The sequence below is a fragment of the Neovison vison genome, chromosome 4, assembly GCF_020171115.1.
Source record: "Neovison vison isolate M4711 chromosome 4, ASM_NN_V1, whole genome shotgun sequence".
NCBI classification, from domain to species: Eukaryota; Metazoa; Chordata; class Mammalia; order Carnivora; family Mustelidae; genus Neogale; species Neogale vison.
In genome coordinates, this window is record NC_058094.1 from 146,956,005 (window position 1) to 146,980,953 (window position 24,949).

Sequence of the window (24,949 nt, forward strand, 5' to 3'; positions counted from 1 at the left end):
AAATTTTATACACAGAACCACAGGATCCTTTTTCTTGGTTTCACTTGTTTTCTGTTTTATCACAATCTTTGTTTCACAGGAGACAGAATTCAGAGAAATGTAATGAGGGGTGTTGCCTACCAGGAGAGACTTCCATTACTTTAAGTGACTCTCACAATATTTGTACCAGAGGGAAGTTCTCACTGATGCCAGCTCTCCTTACCCTACACATCGATCTTCCCTTCCATCGGTTTTGCCTTTCTCTTTTCTCTACTTGCCTTTTTGTCTTCTTTACCTTGACTTTGCTTCAGGACTGCAAACCTTTATATTATAAATAGTACTTTTGCTGTTTCTTGACTAGAAATTCCTGGGTGCATCATGGCTTAGTCCCCAAGAAAGTCCTTACTGCCCCATCATGATCCCTTTCCTGTCAAGGTCCTGCTCTATCAGACTGTTTCCAAGGGCCCTTAATATTCACAGAAGAATTCATTGTTATTTCAACAGCAAAGGTACTCACAGGTCAGTGATGGTGGGTTGAAGCTGATTGTGTCCAAGTGTAATTGGGAATGAAGGGGCATTCCAGAGGAAAGAGTGAAAGCAGTCAGGAAAAGGGAGGGAAACGTAAAGCAGAGGGAAAGAAATGTAGGCAGAGAGAAAGGAAACCATGGTGTACCTGGTCATAGTTGGAGATGAGATACCACATGATGAAGATATTGATCCTTCCCTAGTTTGATATTTGGACTCATCACACTGAGTCTTGAGATTCAAAGGTGACTTTTTCAAGACAAGAAAGATGTGGCTTGGACTGGTCCTAGAGGAAGGGAGGGGTGCAGGGTACCTCCTGACTTCCATAAGAACCTCCTTCCTGTCACACTCCCACTTCAGCCTCAATTTTCCTAACTTCATTTTCAAGGCTTCATTTTCCTAACTTCTGAGTGAATCCTCACCCCACCCTCTACGCCCCCACCAGTTTTCTGCCAAAATGTATCGTCTCCTGTTTTGTGTCTTAATTTTCCACCTCAACCTATACCTTCTCCTCTGCTCATTCATTCTTCCCTGAAGATAAACAAAAAAAAACCCTCTGCCTGTCTTTCAAAAGCACTAATGATATAGCAAAATAGAAACAGAGCAATCATTTCACAGGATTCAACAACAAATACCTATTCTCTAGTAGGGTCACTAGGTCTTCTCATATCCCCAGTAAGCCCAGGGACTGGGTTCCTATCCTTGGAATGCTGTGTCTATACATTGCCAACGTTGTGTGACCTTACCTTCCTATGATGCCTCCTTTTATTACTTAAATCCGTGCTAGGTATATCCTTCTCTGAATAGCATCACAAAACTCAGAACTTAGTTGTTTACTGATCTTCATAATTATATGTCTCTCTTCTCCAATTTGCACAATAAATCTCAATAATAAATTTGAGAACAGGTACAAAATTTTATGGATCTTTGAACTCTAACACTGGATGACTCACTAAAGTATTAATAAAAATCATTTTGGTAGATTCTCCCAAGTCCTGACATAGCCTTATCATTTACTATATACCAGGAGCACAACTTCTGTCTCTCAAAGTCCCTTTTCTTCACAGTCCCAAAATCTGACACTATTTAAAAGAGAAAAGATTATTTTGTAATCACAAAGATTTTTATAATTGCATTATTGGGAACCTTGTAAGGAAACTGTTCTTTAATCAGCTTTTCACGCTGGTTTTCTTTTATTATTTCCACATACATACCCTTACTCTTCCTGTATTATATAATAAACATGTGTATATTATTATTCTCCTTCTTCTGAATACCAATTTTCCTGAACATCAGCATGTAAACTCACGTCTAGGGTTTATACTTTGAGTGGCCCTGTGCTGTGCCTATCAATAACAAAGTTATGTTTTTAGATTTAAATACTTTTGAGCATTTGAAAAATTCCATATGACTCCTTTTCTAATTAGTTGATAAAAGATGTCTATGGGTCACTGATTATAGCAATAAAAAATACTGCAAGAGATTCTTATAATTTTTTTAAATTTACAAGATCTGTCAAAAGTTGAGTGGTAGAGATTCATTTTCAGCAAAAAACTGCATTTCTCATCCCAGGCTGGAGTCAAGAAGCACACCAAGTAATTACCTCATTATATATTCCCTTGGCCACATGTATCAAAGTTCCCACCTTCACATGAGAATTAAATATTGGCATGTGGTAACATTTCAATTTCACAACTGAGTTCTGCCTATGGAGATCTAAGTCACAAATCACTCCAGGTTGCAGAAGAAAATCCAGTTTTAATATTTTTTTCTTGAATAATCAGAGTTTACATATTTTTTATCTACATTCAGCACTGAAAACCTCAAGTTCTATTAATTTTTCTGTTTGAGTCTTGTTAGCGGGAATAAGCATTGTTCATTTATAATATTTTTAGTTTTTATTTTTCCTAGTGAATATTTTGATTGTCTTATTTACATCAGCAATTTAATTTTGTGCTGAGATCTCCAATTTAGGACCTTTTTTTAAAAGAGTGGTTCTACTCCTAGAAGATAAGAAAAAGGAAAGATAGACAGTATTGTTAATAAAATATATATGTTTCTTTTTTTAGAAAAAAAATCCAAAAGGCAAGAAAAGATTAGAATGAGTCAGTATCACCAGGGAGTTCAAGATTAGCATTTCAGTTTCCTTGGGAAGTCATAAAAATGGTAAGCAAAAAAAAGAATGAAATTAATAAAAGTGAGTGTGATATATAGTTACAGATATAAAACTAAATAATTTTATTGACATTTGACCTCTGCATGAAATGCTCAAAATGTTGTCTTTTATGACATTTAAATATTTTGCTCTAAATGGCTGCATCACTGAACACCATGGTAGATGCTTCCAGCAACTTTAGTTAAAAGATGGCATTAATCTCATTTGGACTATAGAGAAGTCTTTAAAGAGTAGAGTAAGTATTTCCCATGATAGGTAGATTATTTCTAACTCAATAGTAACATCACATAGAGATTTGCCTTTTCAGCCACGATTGTAACACACTTTATAGTGTAACTGTTTAATTCATTCTTTGATTTATAGCAGTAATCTATAGTGTAATGTAATTGCATTAAGGCACTGTCCATTATTCTCTTACAAAGAAGGAAGCTCATACCAGAAACAATAAAACTCAGTATTTTATTTTGGCCACATCTCTATGTGCTGCATCACTAGTATACTGTTACGGTCTTTATAGCAATATGGAAAGAAATGTGTGAAACTCACTCAATGAAATAGACTTCACCCTTCTCTGTATAGGCCATTTCCCAGTTATCAGGCAATGGGTCTGACTCCTCATTCTCTTCAGGTTTAGTTGGTTTAGTGTCATCCATCTGCTCCTTCAGCTCCTCGGGCTGACTGTACACTGGTGCAGGATAAGGCTGGGAGGGTGTCTCCCCTGAGGCACCTGCACTCTTGTCTTCATGTTCACTGGATTCTACAAGAGAATGAGAGTGTGTGGTTAGTCACTCTAGCCACGGCAACCTGTCAGTGAGTGTGGAGCATGGGGCACCGGAAAATAAGCTCTGTGAGAGCTAATAGGAAAAGCATTGCTGCAAACAGCTCTGAAAATCATCTCTAGGCCTAGCTGAGTTCCCTTTCACTCATCATTCCTGTCTATCCTTCCTCTAATTACTACTGATTACTGAACTGGAGGACCATTTCATAATACAGGTATGGCAGGCAGAATAATGACTCCCTAAAGATGTCCATGTCCTACCTCTTGAAACATGTGAATGTTACCTTATGCGGTGAAAGAGAATTCCCAGATCTGATTAAATTAAGGACCTTGAGTTATCTTCAGTTATTTGGGGAGCGGCGGGGGGGTGCTCACTGTAATGACAAGGGTCCTTAAAAGTGTAATAGGAAGACAGAAGAGGAGGGTCAGAGGGAGACGTGACACTCAAGAATGGGCAAAGAGGGGATGCCTGGGTAGCTCAGTGGGTTAGGCCTCTGCCTTTGGCTCAGGTCATGATCCCGGGGTCCTGGGATCGAACCCCACATCGGTCTCTCTACTCAACAGTGAGCTTGTTTCCCCCCTCTCTCTGCCTGCCTCTCTGTCTACTTGTGATCTCTCTCTCTGTCAAATAAATAAATAAAATCTTAAAAAAAAAAAAAGTATGGGCAAAAAGATGCAATATTGCTGGCTCTGAAGATAGAAGAAGGGGACCAACTAACCACAAGCGAAGAAATGTGACTGGCCCCTAGAAGCTGCCAAGGCAAGGGTATGGATTCTCTCCTAGAGCTTCTAGAAAGAAACACAGTCCTCTTGACACTTTGATTTTAGCCCAGCCAGTCCCACTTCAGACTTCTAACCTACAAAACTGTAAGACAGTAAATTTATATTGTTTAAGCCATTACATTTGTGGTAATTTGTTACAGAAACCATAGAAAACTAATACAAGAGACTAAAACCTAAAGAAGATACATATCTTAAGAGTAACCAGCTTGGAGGACAGACCCAAGAGTCCCATGTAAACAGCACAAGCTCCAGAATGAGGAAAGGAACACATAGAAAGGAAATAATAACTCAACAACAACAAAAATAGAAGAAAATTTACCTAAGATGAAGAAATGCTTGAGTTTGCAGACTGAAATTGTTCACTGAATCTGATGCCAGATTAATGAAACATATAGACTCCTAAACACATCTATGTAAAATTTTCAAACTCCAGTGTTAAAAAGCAATGTTAGAAGTCCCTGCACTGAAGAAATATGATTACTTACAAAGGAAAGAGAACAGAAGAACATGAGATCTTTCATCTGTGAATCTTTTTTAAAATTGTCAAATACCACTTTCAAGACTCTCCTATACTATGGATGTCATCCAAAAGTCCAAGTATGCCCCAGTGGGAGACCTAGAAAGTAACTAAGAATAGAGAACCAGTAGATGGGCCGTGAGTCACTATGGCTTCCCCACCACCGAGGGTGTGGCAGAGACAGCTTAACCCAGAAACCGGAAAGAGAGTCCTATTGATAGATGTCCGTGTGAGGATAGGGGAGCCAACTCACACATATAAACTTCTACAATCACTTGGAAACATAATGAATAGCTATTAACATTAAAAATATAAATATACAAGTGCACATATACTTTGAGCCAGTAATCTCACTCTAAGACTGTATACTCTAGAAATAAAGGCAGTGTGGTGTAAGAACACATATGTAACAATAGACAATGCAGTATTTGTAGTAAGAAAGCCGTGAAAATGGTTTGAATATCTATGAGAATATGATTAAGAGTGTGGTTACCATTATGATGGGCAACTATAGTTTAAAAACAATGAATTAGGGCACCTGGGTGGCTCAGTCATTAAGCATCTGCCTTCGGATCAGGTTAAGATCCCAGGGTCCTGGGATCGAGGCCAGCATCAGGGAGTCTGCTTCTCCCTCCGACCCTCCCCACTCTTATGTACTCTCTCTCATTCTCTCTCAAAGAAATAAAATCTTTAAAAAAAACCTCAATGAATTAAATGTATATCTATTGACTTGGAAAAGGTGCTCATCATTACTATTCAAAGAGTAATCCAAGTTGCAGAGAACATATATTGTTAATCCTATTTTTAAAAAAAATAAGCAAATACCGAGTTCCCTTAGATATAGGTATATAGTTTTGTATATAATATATGAGCATGAAAACAGGATGGAAGATGTACAACAGATTGTCAACTTTGATTACTTAAGGATAGTAAATTTAGATGGGTGGAAGAAGTTTTCTTTATGTATCTTTGCATTCTTTGGCTATTACTTTTGTAACTTTAAAAAGTAATAATGGTAATTTACAATGAAGTAATTAAAATAGAATGCCAAATTTGTCTCAGTCCATTTCTTAGTTCAATGTTTTCCCTACAGGCATCAATCTCTGAGGCCATATTAAGGCACCTTTAGGAACTGGAAAGCACAAAAATACATTACAAGCTTTCATAGTTTTGTCCTTACAAAGACACTTTGTTAAAAGAATATGCCCTTATTGATGAAGTCTTCCAGTTGATTCCTCATACAGAATTGACCTTTGTAAATGTGTAGGAAAGAAGCAGCAAAAAGGTACCATTGCTCCCTTTAGATTCTCATTGCTATACATTATTACATGGAATTATCAATGCCCAAATACACTGTTCTCAGGTATTTCCAAATGTCGTGTTGTGTTTGAAAAGTTAAAATGCAAGGCCATGTTCTGAAATACTCATTCATTCATTCATTCATTCAATACTCATCTAATCAATATTTATTAAGTACTCACTTGTTGTCGGGGACTGAGGACAGAAAAATGAACATGAGAGGCATGATCTCTGCTCTTGTGGACCTCAAAATATCAAGATGTGTATTCTTTAAACAAGCTTAAGTGTGATGAATGCTTTCCCAGTGAAAGCTGGTATATTTTGTGTATGCACGCACTTAATTTTACATAAGAAGTCAAGGAAAGCCCTTTTTTCTCAATGTGCTGTCAACCTGAAACCTGAAAAAGAAGGCAAGAGACTTTTTTCCAGAGGAAGGTAATGAAGGAAAAATAAACAAGGACTGAATTAGTCAAGGCCTTAGAGGGCATTGATGTATCTTAATCAAGGAGATTACACAATTAGATTTTCATTCTCCACAAAGATCCCCTTAACTGTTCTGGGGGTTTGAGAATGGCAAGAGTAGGTATTTAGAGGTTGGTGGGAAGTTATTTGTGTGTTCTAGACAAGAGATAATGGTGGCATGGGGATGGAAAAAAAAGTGGACTGAAAAAATATTTAGACATCATGGTAAACCTGGTGGGTAGCAAAGCTATTCATGAACTAGGAAATATGAGAGGAGGCACAGGACTATGCGGGGGTACAGGGTGTCTGGGGAGAGTATGGGTATAGTTTTGAGAACAGGGAGACAGAGTTCCATCACCAGATTCACAATGTAGATGTCATGTCAGAGAGTTCTTGGCTGGAGAGAATCAATTCAAGAGACAACAGTATATGGCTAGACTCAATTAAAATTTAAGCCAGAGAAGTGAATGAAATTGCCTAAAAAAAAACAGTGCAGCAAGGAGAAATGAGAATCCCTAGAACAGCTGTCTGAGGAATTCTCACATTTAATGGTCAGTGAGAGAATGATCAGGAAAGAGCAGCCAGGGAAGTAATAGGAAAACCAGTAGATTCTCATGCCATTAAAATAACCAAGCAAAGGGCAACGAGGAGGAAACCTGGGGCCAAAGCTTCTAAATAGTCCAGCCAGATGAGGGCATAAAATCTACTGAAATTAAGAGCATGGAGGTCACTGGCGACATTAGCTATAAGTTATTGTAGTTGTTATAGTGGAATAGTGGGTGGGGAAGCCAGGTTGGAATGGATTAAAGAATCAGTGCAAAGAAAATACATCATATGCCAACAGAGAATCCATTCAAGAAGTGTAGTTATGAACAAATACACTTTTTTCTTTGACTAAAATCTAGAGTCTTTGGAGACGTCTATAGTTATATTTATTGATGTGCCAGAGATTATGGTGCCAAGTTCTCTCAGTTTGTCTGATATTTATTCATTCATTCCTTTATTCTTATTTAATGGATCAATCATTGTACTAGCAAACATGAATTTAATACCTACGATATGCAAGATACTTGACAAGAGCTTAATGGGGGGAGAAGAAAAGAATTTTATCAGGCTACTATGAACTGGGTTGTTAACCAGTAATTAGTAGCACTTTCTTTCTCTAGCTGAACAAAATAGAGCAAAAAAATGAGTAAGGCAAACAGACAACCATAACATTCTCACATTCACTATTTGTAAAGGCTAATCTAGAGATGCAGTGTATGGTGAGAGCCAAGGGTTTCACACTAATGTACCCAGAGGCAGCACAAAACCAAGGCAGGCTCCCCATACAGGGGCAGAACCTATTCCCAGAGGATGAAAGTAGAACATTAAGAGGAATGAAAAGAGGAGTTGAGCTAAGCAGATATGCTTCTAAGATGCATCAGTCAGGTAACTCACTCCACCTCTTCTGAGCAGAGCTAAGATAAGGTGCCAGTTGGGGGTGCAAATTAAGTATTTTCTTTTGAGATGCAAGGCAACAAGGTGGGTAGAGAGGAAGAGTCTCCCCCAACACTGGGTAACTCAATAGAGTACTATGGTAATGATTTATTAAGTGATACTCAATGACACAAAATAGTTATATACAAATCTCTAGGATGTCAATATAGCACATGGAGATAAGGATATGTAAGGGAGCTGTGTGAGGAATTCCAACATTGAGGACCTAAGTGGAAAAGGAACTGGCATTGTGTTTCTTCTGTTACTAAGGCAGTGGTATTAATTAATTCATTAAATATTTGTTGAGACCCTACTAAGTGACAGGCACTTGGCTAGGCAGTGGACAGTCAAGGAGAATGTGGTCCAAATGGTATGTATTAGTTTGCTGGGGCTTTCATAACAAATATCAAAGACTGGATGGCTTATAAAATAGAAATGTATTATCTCAGAGTTCTGGAGACTAGACCTCCTAGATTAAGGGTTTGACAGGGCCATGGTCCTTCTGGAGGCACTACACAAGGACCTATTCCAAACCTCTCTGCTAGCTTCTGGTAGTTACTTGGTTTATAGTAGCATAAGTCCAGTCTTCATATAGCTGGTACATGTACTTGGGACATGTGTCCCAATTTCACCTTTTTTTTTTTAAGTTGGAAATTCTTTATTTTATTTTATTTTATTTATTTGACAGAGAGAGTGATATCACAAGTAGGCAGAGAGGCAGGCAGAGGGTGGGGGGAAGCAGGCTCCCTCCTGAGCAGAGAGTTCGATGCGGGGCTCCATTCCAGGACCATGGGATCATGACCTGAGCTGAAGGCAGACGCTTAAACCTCTGAGCCACCCAGGTGCCCCGACCAATTTCACCTTTTTATAAGGACACCAGTCATACTGGATCAGGGGCCGACCCTACTCCAGTGTGACTTCATTTTAACTAACAGCTTCTAAAATGACCCTATTTCCAAAGAAGTGCACATTCTGAGATTCTGGTGGTTTGGACTTCAATATATAAATTGCAGAAAGGGGGGAGGGGACTCACAATTCAACTAATTACATAGTATATTAGGTGTGTTCAGCTTACAATTCACTGAACATTCATGCTACATCATAATAGTTTCCCTGCTTAGTAAGGAAAATAGAAGATAACTTTGTTACATTTTGGATAATATGATTATGCCTTCCTTCTATATGAGGTTTATAATTATTATTTTTTAATAAGATATGTTGGGTATTGTAAAAGTAACTGAGAATGTACCCATTAAGAACAGAATAGATTTTTTTAATAGACTATTTTTTAGAGCAATTTTAAGTTTATAGCAAAATTAAGAGAAAGGTGCAGAGATTCCCCATAGGCTCTTTGCTCAACCCCATGCATAGTCTTTGCATTATCATCCAAAGATCATAGATCAAATTAGGATTCATTCTGGGTGATATATTTCATGGGTTTGGACCAATGTGTAATGACATGTATCCACTATCATAATATCACACAAAGTTTCACTGCTCCCAAAGTCCTCCCTGCTCTGCCTATTCATCCTGTCCTCCCCTCTAACTCCTGGCAACAACAGTGATGTTTTTACATCCCTAGTTCTGTCTTATCCAGAATGTCATATGATGCACACATTTTCATATGGGCTTCTTCCACTTCAATATGCCTTTGTCTATCTAATGTATTTTAATGGCTTATAGCTCCTTTCTTCTTAGCATTGAAATATATTCCATTATCTGGGTGTACCATCCAAACTGATTTTTATTAATAAAAGGATGGGAAAGAACAGATTTTACCTGCCAACCAAGCATGCATGTGTTAGCACTCCTCTCCTCTCATGGAGTTCAGCTTAGACAAGCATGGATGCAAATGTGCCCTCATACAAGTCTCATTTGTGTAAGATCTAAAGTTTGAGAAGACCTAGACTATTTAAATTTTGACTAAGAGGGAGCCAAATAATCGATGCAAATGTTTTAGTTTTATAGTGGTACGAAGCTATTTCTTGATTAGAAGTAGTCATGTAGAATTATCCTTTTTGACTTCTAAGACATACTTTTCAGCATGACTTTATTGTTAAATCTAAACATGAATTTTTTTGGATATGTAAATGTAATTTTTTCCCTAAGATGCTTGCTGCTGAAGTGAACAGACTTTATCAAACACTGGCGTTTTTTGAGCATTTCATTTTACATTTCTAGGTCACTTGGATGCCTTGCAAACAAGAGCAAGGCATGCTTTGTTTTGTTTCACTAACAATAGAATCAAAGAATATTTCAATCAAGAAGCAACACCTCTTTTAAAAGAATGGTAATGATGAAAAAAATTTCTCTTTCACCAGATCTGTTGAATTTCCTAGAAACTCTACACCAACACTGAGACACAAAAACAGACATTGACAATACACATTCTTATGTGAATGAAATGAGGACCTATAAAAAACACACTTTTATGTACACTTTTACTGTTATGAAGAATTAAAAAATATAATTTTTTTCCACTGTCCTACCCTAATGATGTTTTGTTGAATTTAGCAAATGCTTTTCTTCTTCCCATAAGAAGTTCAGAAGAACTCAAATATCTGTATACATTGTAGAGGGCCTGAAAGCCATTTAATTGGAAGAGATTAAATGTATGCATTTTTGCATCCAGTCCAGCTCACATAAATCCTATAGTTCTGATCCAGTCTAAGGTTTGAGATAGAACAATATGTATGGCGGCCATTTCACTTGCTTACATGTTTACTGCCCTAGCAGTATCTAACAGATTGCCTTTCAGATGAAAGACTAAGGATAAATCAGAAAGCCATGGCTTTGAATGTTCCCACTCGGTTTTATTAAGAATAATCAGAAACCAAGATAAAACCATTTCAAGAAAAATGCCTATTTTATCCCTTATCCATATTTTCACTGGACAGTCCATGCATATAGTTAATGTTGAGCTTTCTGTAATTGCCATCCTTCAAAATGAGGGAAAATAATGTTTTTAAGCTACCCAGGAAATTGTTGATTTTATTTCTCGAACAGTCATAAAATTTGAATTTCCAAAATTTGTTTTACCCTGTGAGAGCTCTGTGATTTATGTTTCTAATGACTATGTGACAAATTTTAATAAATCTAATAATTTTTTCTGCTGTACTCATATTATTTCCTTGGGAATAAGCATAGCTAGAGAACATTTAACACACACAAAAAAATGAGGAACATATTTGTACCTAATAAGAAAAGAGAATAGGGATAATTTGAGGTAATTTTTTTCTTTTGCTTTCTATTCAGTGATTCTCAGGTAGCAGAAAACGCACTCCACAAGGAAGAAATAGAACATAATTGCTAAGGCTGGTGTCAGACCGCCTGGGTTTGAATCTGTGCTTTACAGTGTGATGTTGAGCAAGTTATTTAAACACTCAATTTCCTTAACTATACAACGGGAATAATAACATTACTTCCCTATAAGCATTATATGTGACATGCATAGAAACAGCTTAGAGCACTATACTATTAGAACATAGTAGGTGTTCAGTAAATGTCATATACTATTATCAGTGAATTCTATTACTTAAAATATGAAATAAATTGCATAGTTAAATCAGTCAAGCAACCTAAATGGTCTCTCTTGACAGAAACAAGAAGTGTGATCAAGTCTGCATAATTTTAAAGATATTAGGTATTTTTTAAATGCAGTTACTAAAAAAGAGAGAAAAAGATACACATGAAACTAACATTTCCCTTTTTAAAAGTGTACACATAAATTGAATTTTTTTTCTCCATTGAGACATGTTGTGGGGTTAAGTGATTTAAAGGAGGAAAAATAATCCTCAGATAATAATCCATACCATTTTTTTTCAAGTTCTGTATTACTTCCTATAGAATTTTGCATTTGATTTTGTTGGGCACGAGGTGCTGCTCCTGAGCTATCAACTTAGTAATATGCTGGCCCCACTGAGGGTACATACTTAACGCAGACTCAGAGATCTGGCTTCCCAATTCTCTATTAGCCCAAGGCTTAGCCTCCTCATATATTCCCAGGGCACCCACGGTTTTCAAGTCTGTTTATAACAGATGGCTCCCCACATTGGTTTCTGCTCATTTGTGGTAGGAACCATGGCTGTAGATGGGGTGGGGCTTGAAGATTTCTCTTGCTTTCTTGCCAACTCAGCAACCTCATCAAAAAGTTTGTTCTACGGATCCGAGGTCTTGCTGTATTTTCCTGGTGGTGGTGGTGGTGGCTGCCAGAGCATGACCCTCCCTTCGCTTCTAGAAGTTTAGGTTTTTAGTTAAAATTTGCATCATGGGGTTTTGTACATGAATGAACGCTTCATGGCTGACTTAAGGAAAAAATGTCATTGCAAGCGATGTTCCATTTTGGCCATACTACAGATCATATCCTATAGTGAGGGCGTGGAGGGCATTCCGTCCCCAGAAAGGCAGCAGTCCTGCAGTGGTCACCGGCACTCTATGTAGCCTGATCTAAAGTCCAGATGAGAGCTTATTGCTCACAGAACGCTCTCACTGATTTTCCAAAACCGTCTGAAACCAAAAGAGGAATCATAATATGGGTGCTAAAATGTTGACACTGGATGATTAGTGAATTTTTGCTCATCATTGGAAAAACTAATTACTTTTTTTGATGTACTAAAATACGCACATGGACGAAATAATCCAAACATACAAAGGGAAAATACGGTGCCAAGTAGGTTTCTGTCTGTTTCTACTCCCATTGCTACAGCAGTCCTGTTCGTAAAGATGATTATTTTTCTGCTTCTTCAGATAAATTTCTGAGTACACTGATTACCAACTTTTAGGTAGTGGGTTTTGTTTCTTTGTGTTTGTTTTTTACTTAGTTCTGCTAGTGTTTCTAAGTTCTAAAAAAAAAGTGCTTTGCCTAAGTTTTTGTTGTTGTTGTTTTAATTTAAATTCTACCAGCTAACATACAGTATAATATTAGTTTCAAGTATATAATGCAGTGACTCAGCACATCCATATAATACTTAATGCTCATCACAAGTTCACTCCTTAATTCCCATCACCTCATTAACCCGTCCCCCCACCCACCTCCCCTCTGGTAACCATCAGTTTGTTCTCTATAGTTAAAAAGTCTGTTTCTTGGTTTGCTCCCTCTCCTAAACTCCACATATGAGTGAAATTACAGGTATTTGTCTTTCTCTGACTGACTTATTTTGCTTAGCCTAATATTCTCTATCTCCATCCAGATCATTGCAAATGGCAAGATTTCATTCTTTCTTATGGGTGAGGAATATTCCAATGGAATATTCCATTCCATCTTTTTCTTCTAATCATAAGTCGATGGATACTTGGGTTATTTCAATAATTTGGCTATTGTAGATAATACTGCTATATACATTGGGGTGCATGTTTCCCTTTGAATTAGTGTTTTTGTGTTTTTTTGGTAAATCAGTAGTGCAATTGCTGGATTATAGGGTAGTTCTACTTAACAACTTTTTGAGGAACCTCCATACTGAGTTCCATAGTGACTGCAAGTTTCCATTCCCATCAAGAGTGCATATAAATTCTTTTCATATAAGGTATGCAAATGAAGGGGTGGACCTTAGACACAGTGATAATTTATATATATATATATAAATCTGGAATAAAATATGAGAACTAGGGAAAGTTAGGGTAAAGTTATATATATATATATATATATATATATATATATAAATAAATAAAAAATCCGGAATAAAATAGAACAGAACTAGGGAAAGCTATAGTAAAGTTAGGGTAACAATTAACTATGCTTCTGATTTTTGAATATGTCAACTGAGGAAGCAGAAATTCCCAGTCCTGTAAAGAAATGACTTTTTGTCTGTTAATATTTGTAACCAAATTGCTTCTCATCCATTCAGGGGGCTAACCAGGAAAATGTGCATTACTAATAAATCATTTTCAATACCTCAAAATTATTTTTCATCTCTATCTGAAACCCTCAGTTGGTTATAGGTTCTTTGGAGCACTAAAAGAACAAAATGTAAAATTAGGAAAATTGAAGAGTCAAGGATTATGATTAGAAGATGACAAGGAAAAAAAATCCAAGATATAAAAAACTAAATTGTAAAGACTCACTAGGAAGATTAGTAGAGGGAATTATTTCCCATTAACAGGGGAGAAGAGCTGCCTTGATTAGCATATTTTCTTCTTTCTGCAATATTTTTTTCACATTTTAATAAAAGTAGACTGGAATAATGGCAATAAAATGAATCCTCATAGCTTTGAAACAGTATATGTGAAATGATTTTAATAACGTCATGCATTCAAAAGATGTTTATCATATAGAAACAAGTCCCCCAAACCCTCAACTAACTTTGGGGTAAGAGAAACTGATACAAGTACTGAAAATATCAAAGACCAAAGCAAGATACGAAGAGAAACAGAGGATGTAAGTGTGCAGTATCTTTTAGAACTGTCTTTCAAAATTCTGAAAAAAATCCAGAAGACTAGTGCTATATAAAACACAACATTGCCTTGCAAAATTTTATGAATATCCAAGGTTCTGAAAGAGAAAAAGAAGATTATTTCATTTTGATCTTGCTAATTCAACTGCTATTCTTCGGGGCCAAATTGGAGTCAAGATAAGAGTTTGATGAGAGCAAGAAGTCAATTAGGAGGAAAAAGATGAGGTCCGATGCCCCGCAATGGAGCTCTGTGGAAGGAATAAACGTGCACAGGGACCTTCCCTCTTCAGGAATGAAGTCCACCCCCAGCCAGAAATAACTACCGCACTCTTTGTCTGGCAATAAAGTAGCTAGATTTCACACTCAATTATAATCACCTCTTACCAGGAGAAATATGAGACAAGGCAATGGAACACAGAGCGAAAATCAGACCTAGAGAGAATGGATGGTTATAATTAGAAATACGATTAAGCTCCAACGGTGCCTGGAGAACGTGAAGACACTTAAACATGGCCACCCGTCCTCAGGCTTTCTCCAGGGGCTGCACCAGCCCGAGGGTTACCCTGGGTGTTCTTACCCCTCACTCCTCATTCATGTATCGAATCTCTCATGCACATTATACAAACCCTCAGAGAAGTAGAAAAACACTCTCCACATGGGTTGAGTGCAAGATCCCCAAAATGCTGAAATCAGTGTGAGGGCATGAAGAGGTTCAAATTTCGCGCTGCTTTCAGTTTAACAGCACAGTGAGTCGGCTTTGATTTGAAGTGACATTCCTGAAACGGATCACGATTTCAGCATTTCCCCAGTGCTGTAATTACAATTACTACTGTCGTGCCTAAGCAAGAGCTCTAAAATGACTTATTACTTTATAATCACACCCAGATACTCAGAACATTTGACAATCAGGGCACTTCTAACTTTCTAAACCATCCTTTTAAGAAAGGATGCCCCTTATTCATAAATGGAATATCTAATTTTAGAAGATTAATTTAAAATAGTCCCCAAAATTTGCCCCTCCAAAGCAAAGATAAAACCTAGTACAGTGTTTGGGAATAAGATCATAACATCAAGCTTCCTCCTCAAAGAAAGAAAGAAAGAAAGAAAGAAAGAAAAGAAAAAAGAAAAAGATAAAGATCTGAGTGGATACACACATCACAGTCTCTGTGAACCCACAGAAAAATAAGCAGGGGCTAGGCTCTGGGGTGGTTTCAGAGTGGGCTATTATTCACAGGAAAACAGCGAGATTCACTATGGAGGACATAATTCTTTTGACAGTGACAGGACCTCATTCACAGAACCAGGACTGATGGTGCATACACAGTCAGCGTGCCAAGCAGAACAGGACCTGGATGGGGGTCCCTAATGGTGAACTGAGATCATTGCTGAGGACACTCGGTGATCACATAAGGGACACTCTGTTTGCTCTCTGGGAGAGGCAGTTCATTTGCACTAATTGCGGGCTTGGGGGCCTGGAGAAGGCAGCTCTGTGTACACATACTGTATTCCCTTTGTTGGCGAAGGTAGCTCTCACGGGCCCTGTTCCTCCTGGCATTGTGTGTGTGTATTAACAGAGAGATTTAGCTGCCTTTAAAATATATGTGCATTCTAATTCCTTGCACTAGGCTTACTAATAGCTAGTGAGGGGAAGTTACAATATAATAGTGAATTACGTTCCGGAAAAGTTTAGCAGATAATTCATGAAATAAAAGAAATCCAAGAAAGCTTAACCCAATTACTGTGGTTTACAGGACTTTCTTTTCTTCAGAAAAATTCAATCTTAAAAACAAAACAAAACACAAAACTATCTACTTATTATCCACATATTCTGTATTTTATTTTAATTCTGGCACAGTTAGCCTACAGTGTTATATTAGTGTTGGGTGTACAATATAGTGATTGTATCTATTTTTGGTATTTTCTATCTATTTTTGGTATTTTCACAGAGATCAAATTGTTCTCATCTCTAAGAATACACATTTTCAAATATAATTCTACATCATTTTCCTTAGTTACCAAATAACTTCTGCTAGAATGTAAGATCAGGAATGTCATATCTTTTAAACTTAAATGCGGTGCACGAGGAAGACACTGAGCAGTGTAAAATGAGTATGAAGTAGAGCTACTCATGTAAAACTCTGACATTCTCTAGAGGTTAGGTTGACTAAAAAAATAAAGATCCACAAGTTCTTCAAATATTTGAAGACCTATACTAATCACTGACATGGGTAAACAAAAAAATAAAAGTAGCCCTGTCCTAGCAATGTTTACAATGTAGGTGGGTGTGCCAGACACGCGTGTTATGAAGAGTCAGCTACAAGTACCAGCTTAATCAATATCTTCCGAATGAATGAAGAGTGTAAACTTGTACTTCAATAATTCAGAGATGGACAGTTTCAACTTTTCATTATGGGAGTCAACAAGTGATTTCTTGGGAATATCAACATTTTTATTGAATTTTGACTAAAAGAATAGGAGGTTACAGTATAGAGAAGGCCTTGTGAAACAGGTATCAAACAGATGTAGGCTTTTTATGAGGATGGAATAAGGACCAGAGAAGAGATGGGGGAGTGGGAGATGGGAAGATGGGGACAAAAGCTAAGAGATGTTGCAGTCAAATGTGGGATGACCTGAGGGGTTGCCCAAGGAGTTTGGAACACTAGAAATGGAAGTTCGCCCAAGTTTTGGGAAGGATAGTTGCATGATCAAGTGCTGGTTCAAGAATCTTTAATTGATAGAAGAATAACAGGCAATCTGATAGGAATGGAGCTAGGAGGAATGGAGATCCGTTAGGGGACTGTGGTCCACAAAGGAGGTGATAGGCAGCAATCTAGGATAGTGATATTTGGAAAAAAGAGATAAAAACTACAGGCCCAGGGATTTTTATAGCCAATAATATATAGCAAGGCTAGGGGAAAGAAGTATCAAAGAAGTCTGAGCTATGAGGGTGAAACCAAGAATTTGAAAAATCAAGTAAAGGCCTTTATGAACTGATTTGCTTGTTTTATGTGAGAAGAATTTAAGAGGAATGTTGCAGTTAAGTTGCTATAGAAATGCACAGGAGGGGCAGTCCAGTAGGCAGTAGTCAGAAATATGGCCCTGGAACACAAGAGAAAAGTGAAGGCTGCAGGTAAATCTATGGTATTTGAAGCTATGGAGCCGGATGTCAACTCTAACAAGATAAAGGTGTCTAAATATAGATGAGGTTAATGTCAAGGAAAGGTTTCCTGGGGATATGAATTTTAAATACCAGTTTAAAGGCAGGTTCTCTCAGATGACGTAAAGCTGTTTCATCTAACACTGCAGCCACAAATTCAATGAAGGACAAATATAACAAAATACAGTGTAATGAAATCCACTGAGCTGAAAGGTTGTGATTTTACATTATGGAGGTCAGGAGTCACTTTGTCCTCAGCGTGGTTCATAGCCCAGAGAAATGTGGTAGAAAGGGGATGAGTTCAGGTACTCCTGGGTCCAGACCTCGACTCTATTACTAAATTAACTACTACCTTAGTTGAGTACCTTAAGCTAAATTTCAGCATATTCTTTGTTAAGTAAGCATACTATGATTATGGGAAAAGAGACAATATATGTACTTTATGTCTAGCCCATCTTATGTATTCATTAACAGAGAGTTATAAAAATAAAAATGAAAAAAGTAATGGTAACTTTCAGTATCAACAAGAATTGCACTACAGTTCTAAGGATAGAACTATATTGATTTCTATCGTCAAAGTGGCACATGTCAGAGAGAGAAACATTTCTGATCTGCGACACTGAAAGATCATTCTATGGCTTTTCTCAGTGATATGGGCTAACTCCATCTGTCTGCTGTAATTTTGAGCAAAAAAGGGAATCTAGCATTAAGAGCTCACATGAATATTCATGGACAATGTTAGTAGAACTTCATGTAGAAATTATATATTTAAAGGTGGTCACCAACTTTACATAAATATGGCCTGAAAGTAAAAGGCATACACAGTTCTAAGTATAAGTTCAAAGGAGAAAAGATGAAGAAAATGAGTAATAGAAGTAAATCGAGGACTCCTCTAAAATCTACTTACATAGAGAAAATAATTCATTTTGGTAAAGTATAAGGAATTAGAGATTGGTAGGTTTGATCCTTAAATACTTGTGGAATATTGTTTTAAAAATGGGATTTTTTTGTATCTACAGAGCCACATAAGTTGTACTGTATATGATTTCCAGAAATGAAAGAAATAATAAACTTCTGGTAGGTAGAAACTTACAATGCCCCTTTTAAAGAGTTACAAGTGAAATAGTGGTCGTGTGTATACACGTTGCTGAGAAACGTACTCATGCTTCTGTTTGGTGCTGTAAGACTCAGGATAGCAAAGCAGCTAAGAACATGGTTTCTGGATCGATAGTTCCTATATATAAAGGCCTGTAACTAACTGGGAAAATTACTGACCTGTAGTGCACCTCAGTGTCTTGATCTATGAAATAGTACCTAACCTATACAATCTGTTAAGACAATTAAGTGAACTAGTACATATAATGAAAGTTATATGTTAGGGAGTTATATGTTATATGTTATATAGTTATATAGTTATATGTTAGGGAAAGTTAAAGTTAGAGAGTTCCTAGCACATGGTAAACATCTACAAGAAGTAAATTTTTACATTATTTATTATCATTATTTTTATGTAATGGAATAAAATCACCTCAGTAAGCTTTTTTCACTCTCTGAAAGCACCTCATCGATTGTACTATGTATGCTCTGAACTGGCATCTGATATTAATTGGTATTATAGGCTCCTGGTTGATACGGGGCATAACTAAAATTTAAGCAACAATTTTCTCAATATTGTTGGAAGCGTCTTATATCTGGTGACTGTGTATGGGAAGAAAAACAAAGGCAGGATAAAGACCCTGTGCTAGGGGGGAAAAATTGTGACAAGGTTCAGAAGGTGAAGAGCTGAGTGAATGTATAGGAGGAAGGCAAAGCGAATCCTCAAGTTTCTGTTGTATAAACATAAAGAAAAACAAAGATTTCTAATAAGGAACGACAGACCCATTTCTAGCTTGGGCCTGTTTGCTCCATCTTCCAACACTGGGAAAAGATCTGCCTAATTTACCTCTCTCTCATCCGCCACAAGGGAAAGAACAAGATAAGGGCCATTTGTCCAGCCAGGCTTACAAAGCCACTGTAAGCATCTGCAAGCGTTTGTGGCATCTATTAAGTATCCAGACATCCCAGATTTGACCTGGGTAGTTGTTCTCTACCGACCTCAGGCTAAGAGGTCCAGAAACAGAGATATCGTTAGGGCTGGTTAAGAAGAGTGCAAACTGATCCATTTTCCTTGGGGGCCCTTAAGACTTCCTAGCCAAACACACACACACACACACACACACACACACACACACAATTATATAACTAATATGTATGAATTGAAAGGAATGGTGATTCATTATGATCCCCAATTAAGTAATTTCCTAGTTTATAAATCTGTGGGTCAAGAATGCTTCATTTGATTTGCCCTATACAGAGTAGAAATGAAATAGAAACCAATGATTCAGGCCCAACGAAGGACACATATTTTATACTTTTATCTATAAGGGATTAACCAGTAAGAAACTCTGTAACTGCTCTTTGATCCCCTACTTCTGCTTCTTTTATGATTATTGCTTCTACCTGGCTGAATCATTTGGCTTCTCACATCAAAGGTAACTAAGAAAACTATGTACTACTGTCAACTTAATTTATATCTATTCCATAACGAAAAGTAAATATTTTGCCAAAGGTATTTCAGAATCAAAAAAGAAAATGTATCCAATTGCTTGAAAATTAGCTGTAAACCTGTAAATTATTTTCCTCTCATATACATTTACTTAGCTCTTCACCTTCTGAACCTCATCACATTTTTTTTCCAACACAGGGTTGTAAGTAAACAAGTTATATTATGTACCAATAGTGATTTTTAGCATTTGTATCCAGAAATCATTTGTACCAGTAATTGGTAAGATCAGAGCACGTTTTTCACCATTACATTAATGGAGGAGGTTGTCCTCCTCTGAGTAATCAAGATGAAACCCCTTCTTAGGGTTTTACACCTTGATTGGACAGATTAGATTCTGGTCTCCTTATGTTCAAGGAAGGGAATTTTTGCAGGTACTACGAAAAAGGAAGATAAAAAACAAGCTCACGAAACTTTGATAAAAATAATTGAGCATGAAAATTCAATTACATCACTATAGAAACAGTACAGTGATAATTAAAAACATAGATATCAGAGTCATTATAGGAAATATATTTGAATAATATGTATGCAAAGTGCACAGGTTTACATTTTTAAGAGCTTTAACATGGTTCTTAGATTTTCAATGCCTACTGATATGCTGTTATTAAAAAATAAATAACTAAAACAAAACTATGGAAACTTATTTTAAGCTTAGAGGCTACAAGAACGCCATATATTTGCTTCAACATTTAATTATGAATATAATGAAAAATATCTCTTATAATAAAAAATTTGGCACTCTGTTAGTAATAAGCACAAGAAAACAGCAAACCCACAATTTGTCTGCCTGATATTCTTTATATACATGATATGATAGATCATAAATCAAAGAGATAAAATGTCTTCTCCTTGTTTTCAGAGTAGGTGAGTAGATGCCTTCATCAAGTCAGTGTATAAGGATGCTTTCTCCAATGGTAAGGATGAAGAGAAAAATATACAGACATGGTATAAGCCTGGTCATTTTGAGGACAGTGTTCACTGAAGTTGTTAACTAAATCATATGACAGTCTCTTTTTACAGAACCATGAGTACAGTACGGTTTCTGAAGATAGATTTCCCCAATCTTCATTAGCAAAGACCCTAGAACTTTACACAATCATATTCATGACTTGTAACATTTTCTACGATGTAGTAACCATTCATTATATAGCCATCAATACTGTGCAAGTGAAACCAAAAACTGAGGAACTTGAATTAGTTGCATTATGTGTCAAAATTAGAACAAAAGGATATAACAATTGCACCTTTCCTTTTGATATCATAATCTTTTCTCTCTGAAAGTGACTGTAATCATACACACACACGTGTATAAGTGACTAACCTGGTGTTACTACTACTCCATTTCCATTGACCACAGGCCTCTCTTCCTCTTCTTCCTCAGGAGGCTCTATACTTGCTTTCTCCATGTTGCTCACTGATTTATTCCTCTTCCGTTTTCCTTCAGCACTTGGAGTGGCTCCCGGAAGAATCTGGTCTGTCACATTTAATAATAAGGGTGCTGGTTCTGCTGGAGGCTTTGGCGTGCCGTAGTAATTGTCTGCAAATGATACCAAAACATTATGGAATTAAATATTTCTCTTACTGTGTGTGTAATTTGTAAAGAATGGAAATTATATTGACAAATGTGTATCCTGTTTCTTACATATATTTTACAAACATAAAATGGCTTTATATCCTTTCACATTTTTATATATATCTTTATTTGTTGCTTTTACTATATTGGGTTTTAATGCTTACATAAAGATAGAAATTTCCTCTTCATTCCCACCTTTTGTCAAACCAAAATATAGTCTTATGTATTAGTCTCATGAATTCTCATGAATTTATATTGCTAAAGTACAAAAGAACTTCAAAATTAGTTTAAAAATTTGATAAGCTTTGATTATAGCCTTTTAAAAAATAATTCTGTCTGAATGAGGGTGCAGGTAACCCTCTTTTTTTTTTTTCTAAGATTTATTTATTTGAGAAAGAAAGAGATAAATTGAGACCGTGTGAGCACGGGGGCAGGGAAAGAGGGAGAGAGAGACAGGAAGAGATGCCCCACTGAGTGTGGAGCTGGATAGGCAAGGCTCAAACTCAGGAACCCAGGATCATGACCTGAATGGAAACCAAGAGTCAGATGCCTAACTGACTGAGCTACCCAGGCCCCCATGTCGCCTTTTTCTTTTTAAAAGCATATCCTAAAAAAAAAAATAAAAGCATATCCTACAACATTCTGGAAGGGCAAAGCATATTGTGCTTTTCTCCAGCTTTCAAAGGGCTCTGGCTGTCTTCCTTCATGGTCACCGCATCGTGCCCAGAGAGGTATTGCCAGGCCAGTATACTGGTTCCCACGGCTGCTGACAGTGGGCCTGCTGCCCTGATCATTCTTCAGATTATCACCAGGCTTTTCCCCACAGCTATGGAATATTTGATTCTCCCATCAATCGGTGAGACTTCTTAAAGAAGGAGACAGATTCTTATTTCTCCCTGTAATAACCATCTAACACGCAGCAGACATGGAATCGATGCTTACTAAGTGAACATCTTGATATATATAAGGTGAATTGTTTAACATTTTGATTGGTAAAGAACATAGTGGCACTTTCTAAAACCAGTGCTATACTTTTAGCACCAACTTCAAGCCCACATTGGTGTTTTCATTTAATTGAATAATTTATGCACTCATTTGCTACTCATTCATTACAATCTTTATTTAGTACTGGGTCTGTACCCAGGCACTCCAATAAGTTTGAGGAAAAAATGATGACTGTAAAACAATCCTTGCCTTCCAGATGCTCAACAGGGTAGAAGACAGGTGATCAAGCAGATAAGATTATAACCATAAATGGGACTAAGTACTGCTAGCAAAGAGGCACAGAGGAGAAAGCACGTCTCACTATCTGTAGTGGCCACTGAAGACAACAGGGAAAACAGTGTGCTGTGTAAGAACAACCCTGAGCTGGAAGTCCTGAACTCTAGACTTGGCTTTTCTATATGACTACAATTCAAGGAAGTTACTTAACTTCACTCAGCCTCAATTTCTTCATCTGTATATCAGGAATAGCAATTCTTGTTATACCTATAGGTTGCCAATAACCAAAACCTACTGTAGCCATGTTAAACATGATAAGCATGTGCTGAGAAGAAATGAGATGGTCAGTTGAGGGTAGAGGCTGACAGATTTGGGGGAAAATGGGCAGAAACAAAGGAGTCTGGTCAAAACATGCAAGTTGTCACTTGGGTCCCAGACTCTGAGAGCCCAGGTGATTCCACGGCTGTGGGCGCAATCCCTCCCTGCCACTCCTTTGCCTGGAATGAGGCTCCTCTCTCCTCAGGAGCTCTGATGGGCTCATTTCTGGGAAAACTCTCAGGCAGGGTTGTCTCATTGGCTGAGCCTCAGTCAAGAAAGAGCCTGTGAGTGGCCAAATTAGGGCAGGAGAGTGGCTGGCTGCTCTCCTTCGATTTCAGGAGAGGGAGGCAGGGCTCTACCCAGGAGGGAAGGGTCCTGGAGTGCTGGGCCAGCAGAAATGACCAATGCCTACGACACTTGGCCTCTTTGTTGGGTTATTGCGAAGATGAAGAGTGTCTGAGGAAGTGCTTCATAAACTGTAAATTTGCCATGGTTTTCATGGCAGTGTAAACCTCACGCTGGCACTCGGTGACTACTCTAAAGGCTAGCTCAAATACTAAAGCTCTTGCTCATTTTCATGGGTATTCACAGTTGTAAGGGAAATACAAGGAGGAAAAAAAAATACCATCATGTAAAGTGGTTCTTATACATGTAAAACTTTTATACAGAAGTCTGTAAAGTGGATGACATATATTTTGCTAAAGGTTACTTTCTAATTTAATTTAGAGCATTTCAAATGAATCAGACTTTTAAATGTACTTGCTGAATTCTGAGCAAACACAAACTGCTAGTTCCTTCTTAGAAGTCTGTAATATCTCAGCATCCCCAAGGGCTTGCACCATTCTCAGTACCCAGCTATGCTGTCTAGGGAATCTCAATACTTAACTGCTTATTCAATAAACATAAAGTAAAACTAGTAAATAACCAGTGTGTCCCAATACATAATATACTTGTAAGTAGGAGTCTGAGAATATTAATACCTTCAGGTGTATACAGTAGTGAGAAAAATGGATCACATGTCAGTGTCCCCCCCCAACTTGTCTTTTATAGTTTAAATCTCCCTGAAGTAGAAACATAACCTTTTATTAATTAGAAATGAATTCATATCTTGGGCTAAAAATAAATATGAAGTAACAGATCCTGATGAATTTATATTGCTAAATAATTACACCTATTGGCACGTAATGTGATTATAAATTATATAGTAATATTCTATTTCTATAATTTGATTTATGAAAATAAGACATCAGATTAAATTTTAGATGTAAAACTGTATGAATCATTAGCTGAAATGTTAAGATTATCTTCATAGCAATAATAAGAGCAATTTAGAAGAGGCACAGAAATAACCCATACCATTACTACACTTGAGAAATATGATATGCCAAACCCAATGCATCGAACTAGGCAACCAGAAATACCTAAACTAAGTTGAAGAATTAGCCAGGTAGTCAGGGCACTAAGCCATTGAAAAGATTCCCTGATGGAAGTATATAAAAATCCATATACTAAGGGTAAAGTATGGCTTTTAGGTAACACATCAGCATGTTTTCAGAAGAAAATAAACACCAAACTGTTTTTAAATATAGTTTAGAATAAAAAAATAGTTTAGAAAAAAAAAAAGAATGAAATGCCTCTATGCATGGTGCCAAGCATTTAGAATATCTAAAATCCCAGAATATCATGAC

General features: G+C 37.1%; 1 protein-coding gene across 4 annotated transcripts in view; it reads right to left on the reverse strand.

Moving 5' to 3' along the window:
• MAGI2 (membrane associated guanylate kinase, WW and PDZ domain containing 2) overlaps nucleotides 1–24,949 on the reverse strand; it is a 1,353,147-nt gene that overhangs the window by 464,438 nt on the left and 863,760 nt on the right. For all 4 annotated transcript variants that reach the window (XM_044245895.1, XM_044245894.1, XM_044245897.1 and 1 more), the window contains exons 4-5: nucleotides 21,471–21,686; nucleotides 3,227–3,437 (exon numbers count right to left, since the gene is read on the reverse strand). In XM_044245895.1, coding sequence (XP_044101830.1) covers nucleotides 3,227–3,437; nucleotides 21,471–21,686 — 427 coding nt within the window. The remainder of the gene's footprint in view (nucleotides 1–3,226; nucleotides 3,438–21,470; nucleotides 21,687–24,949) is intronic.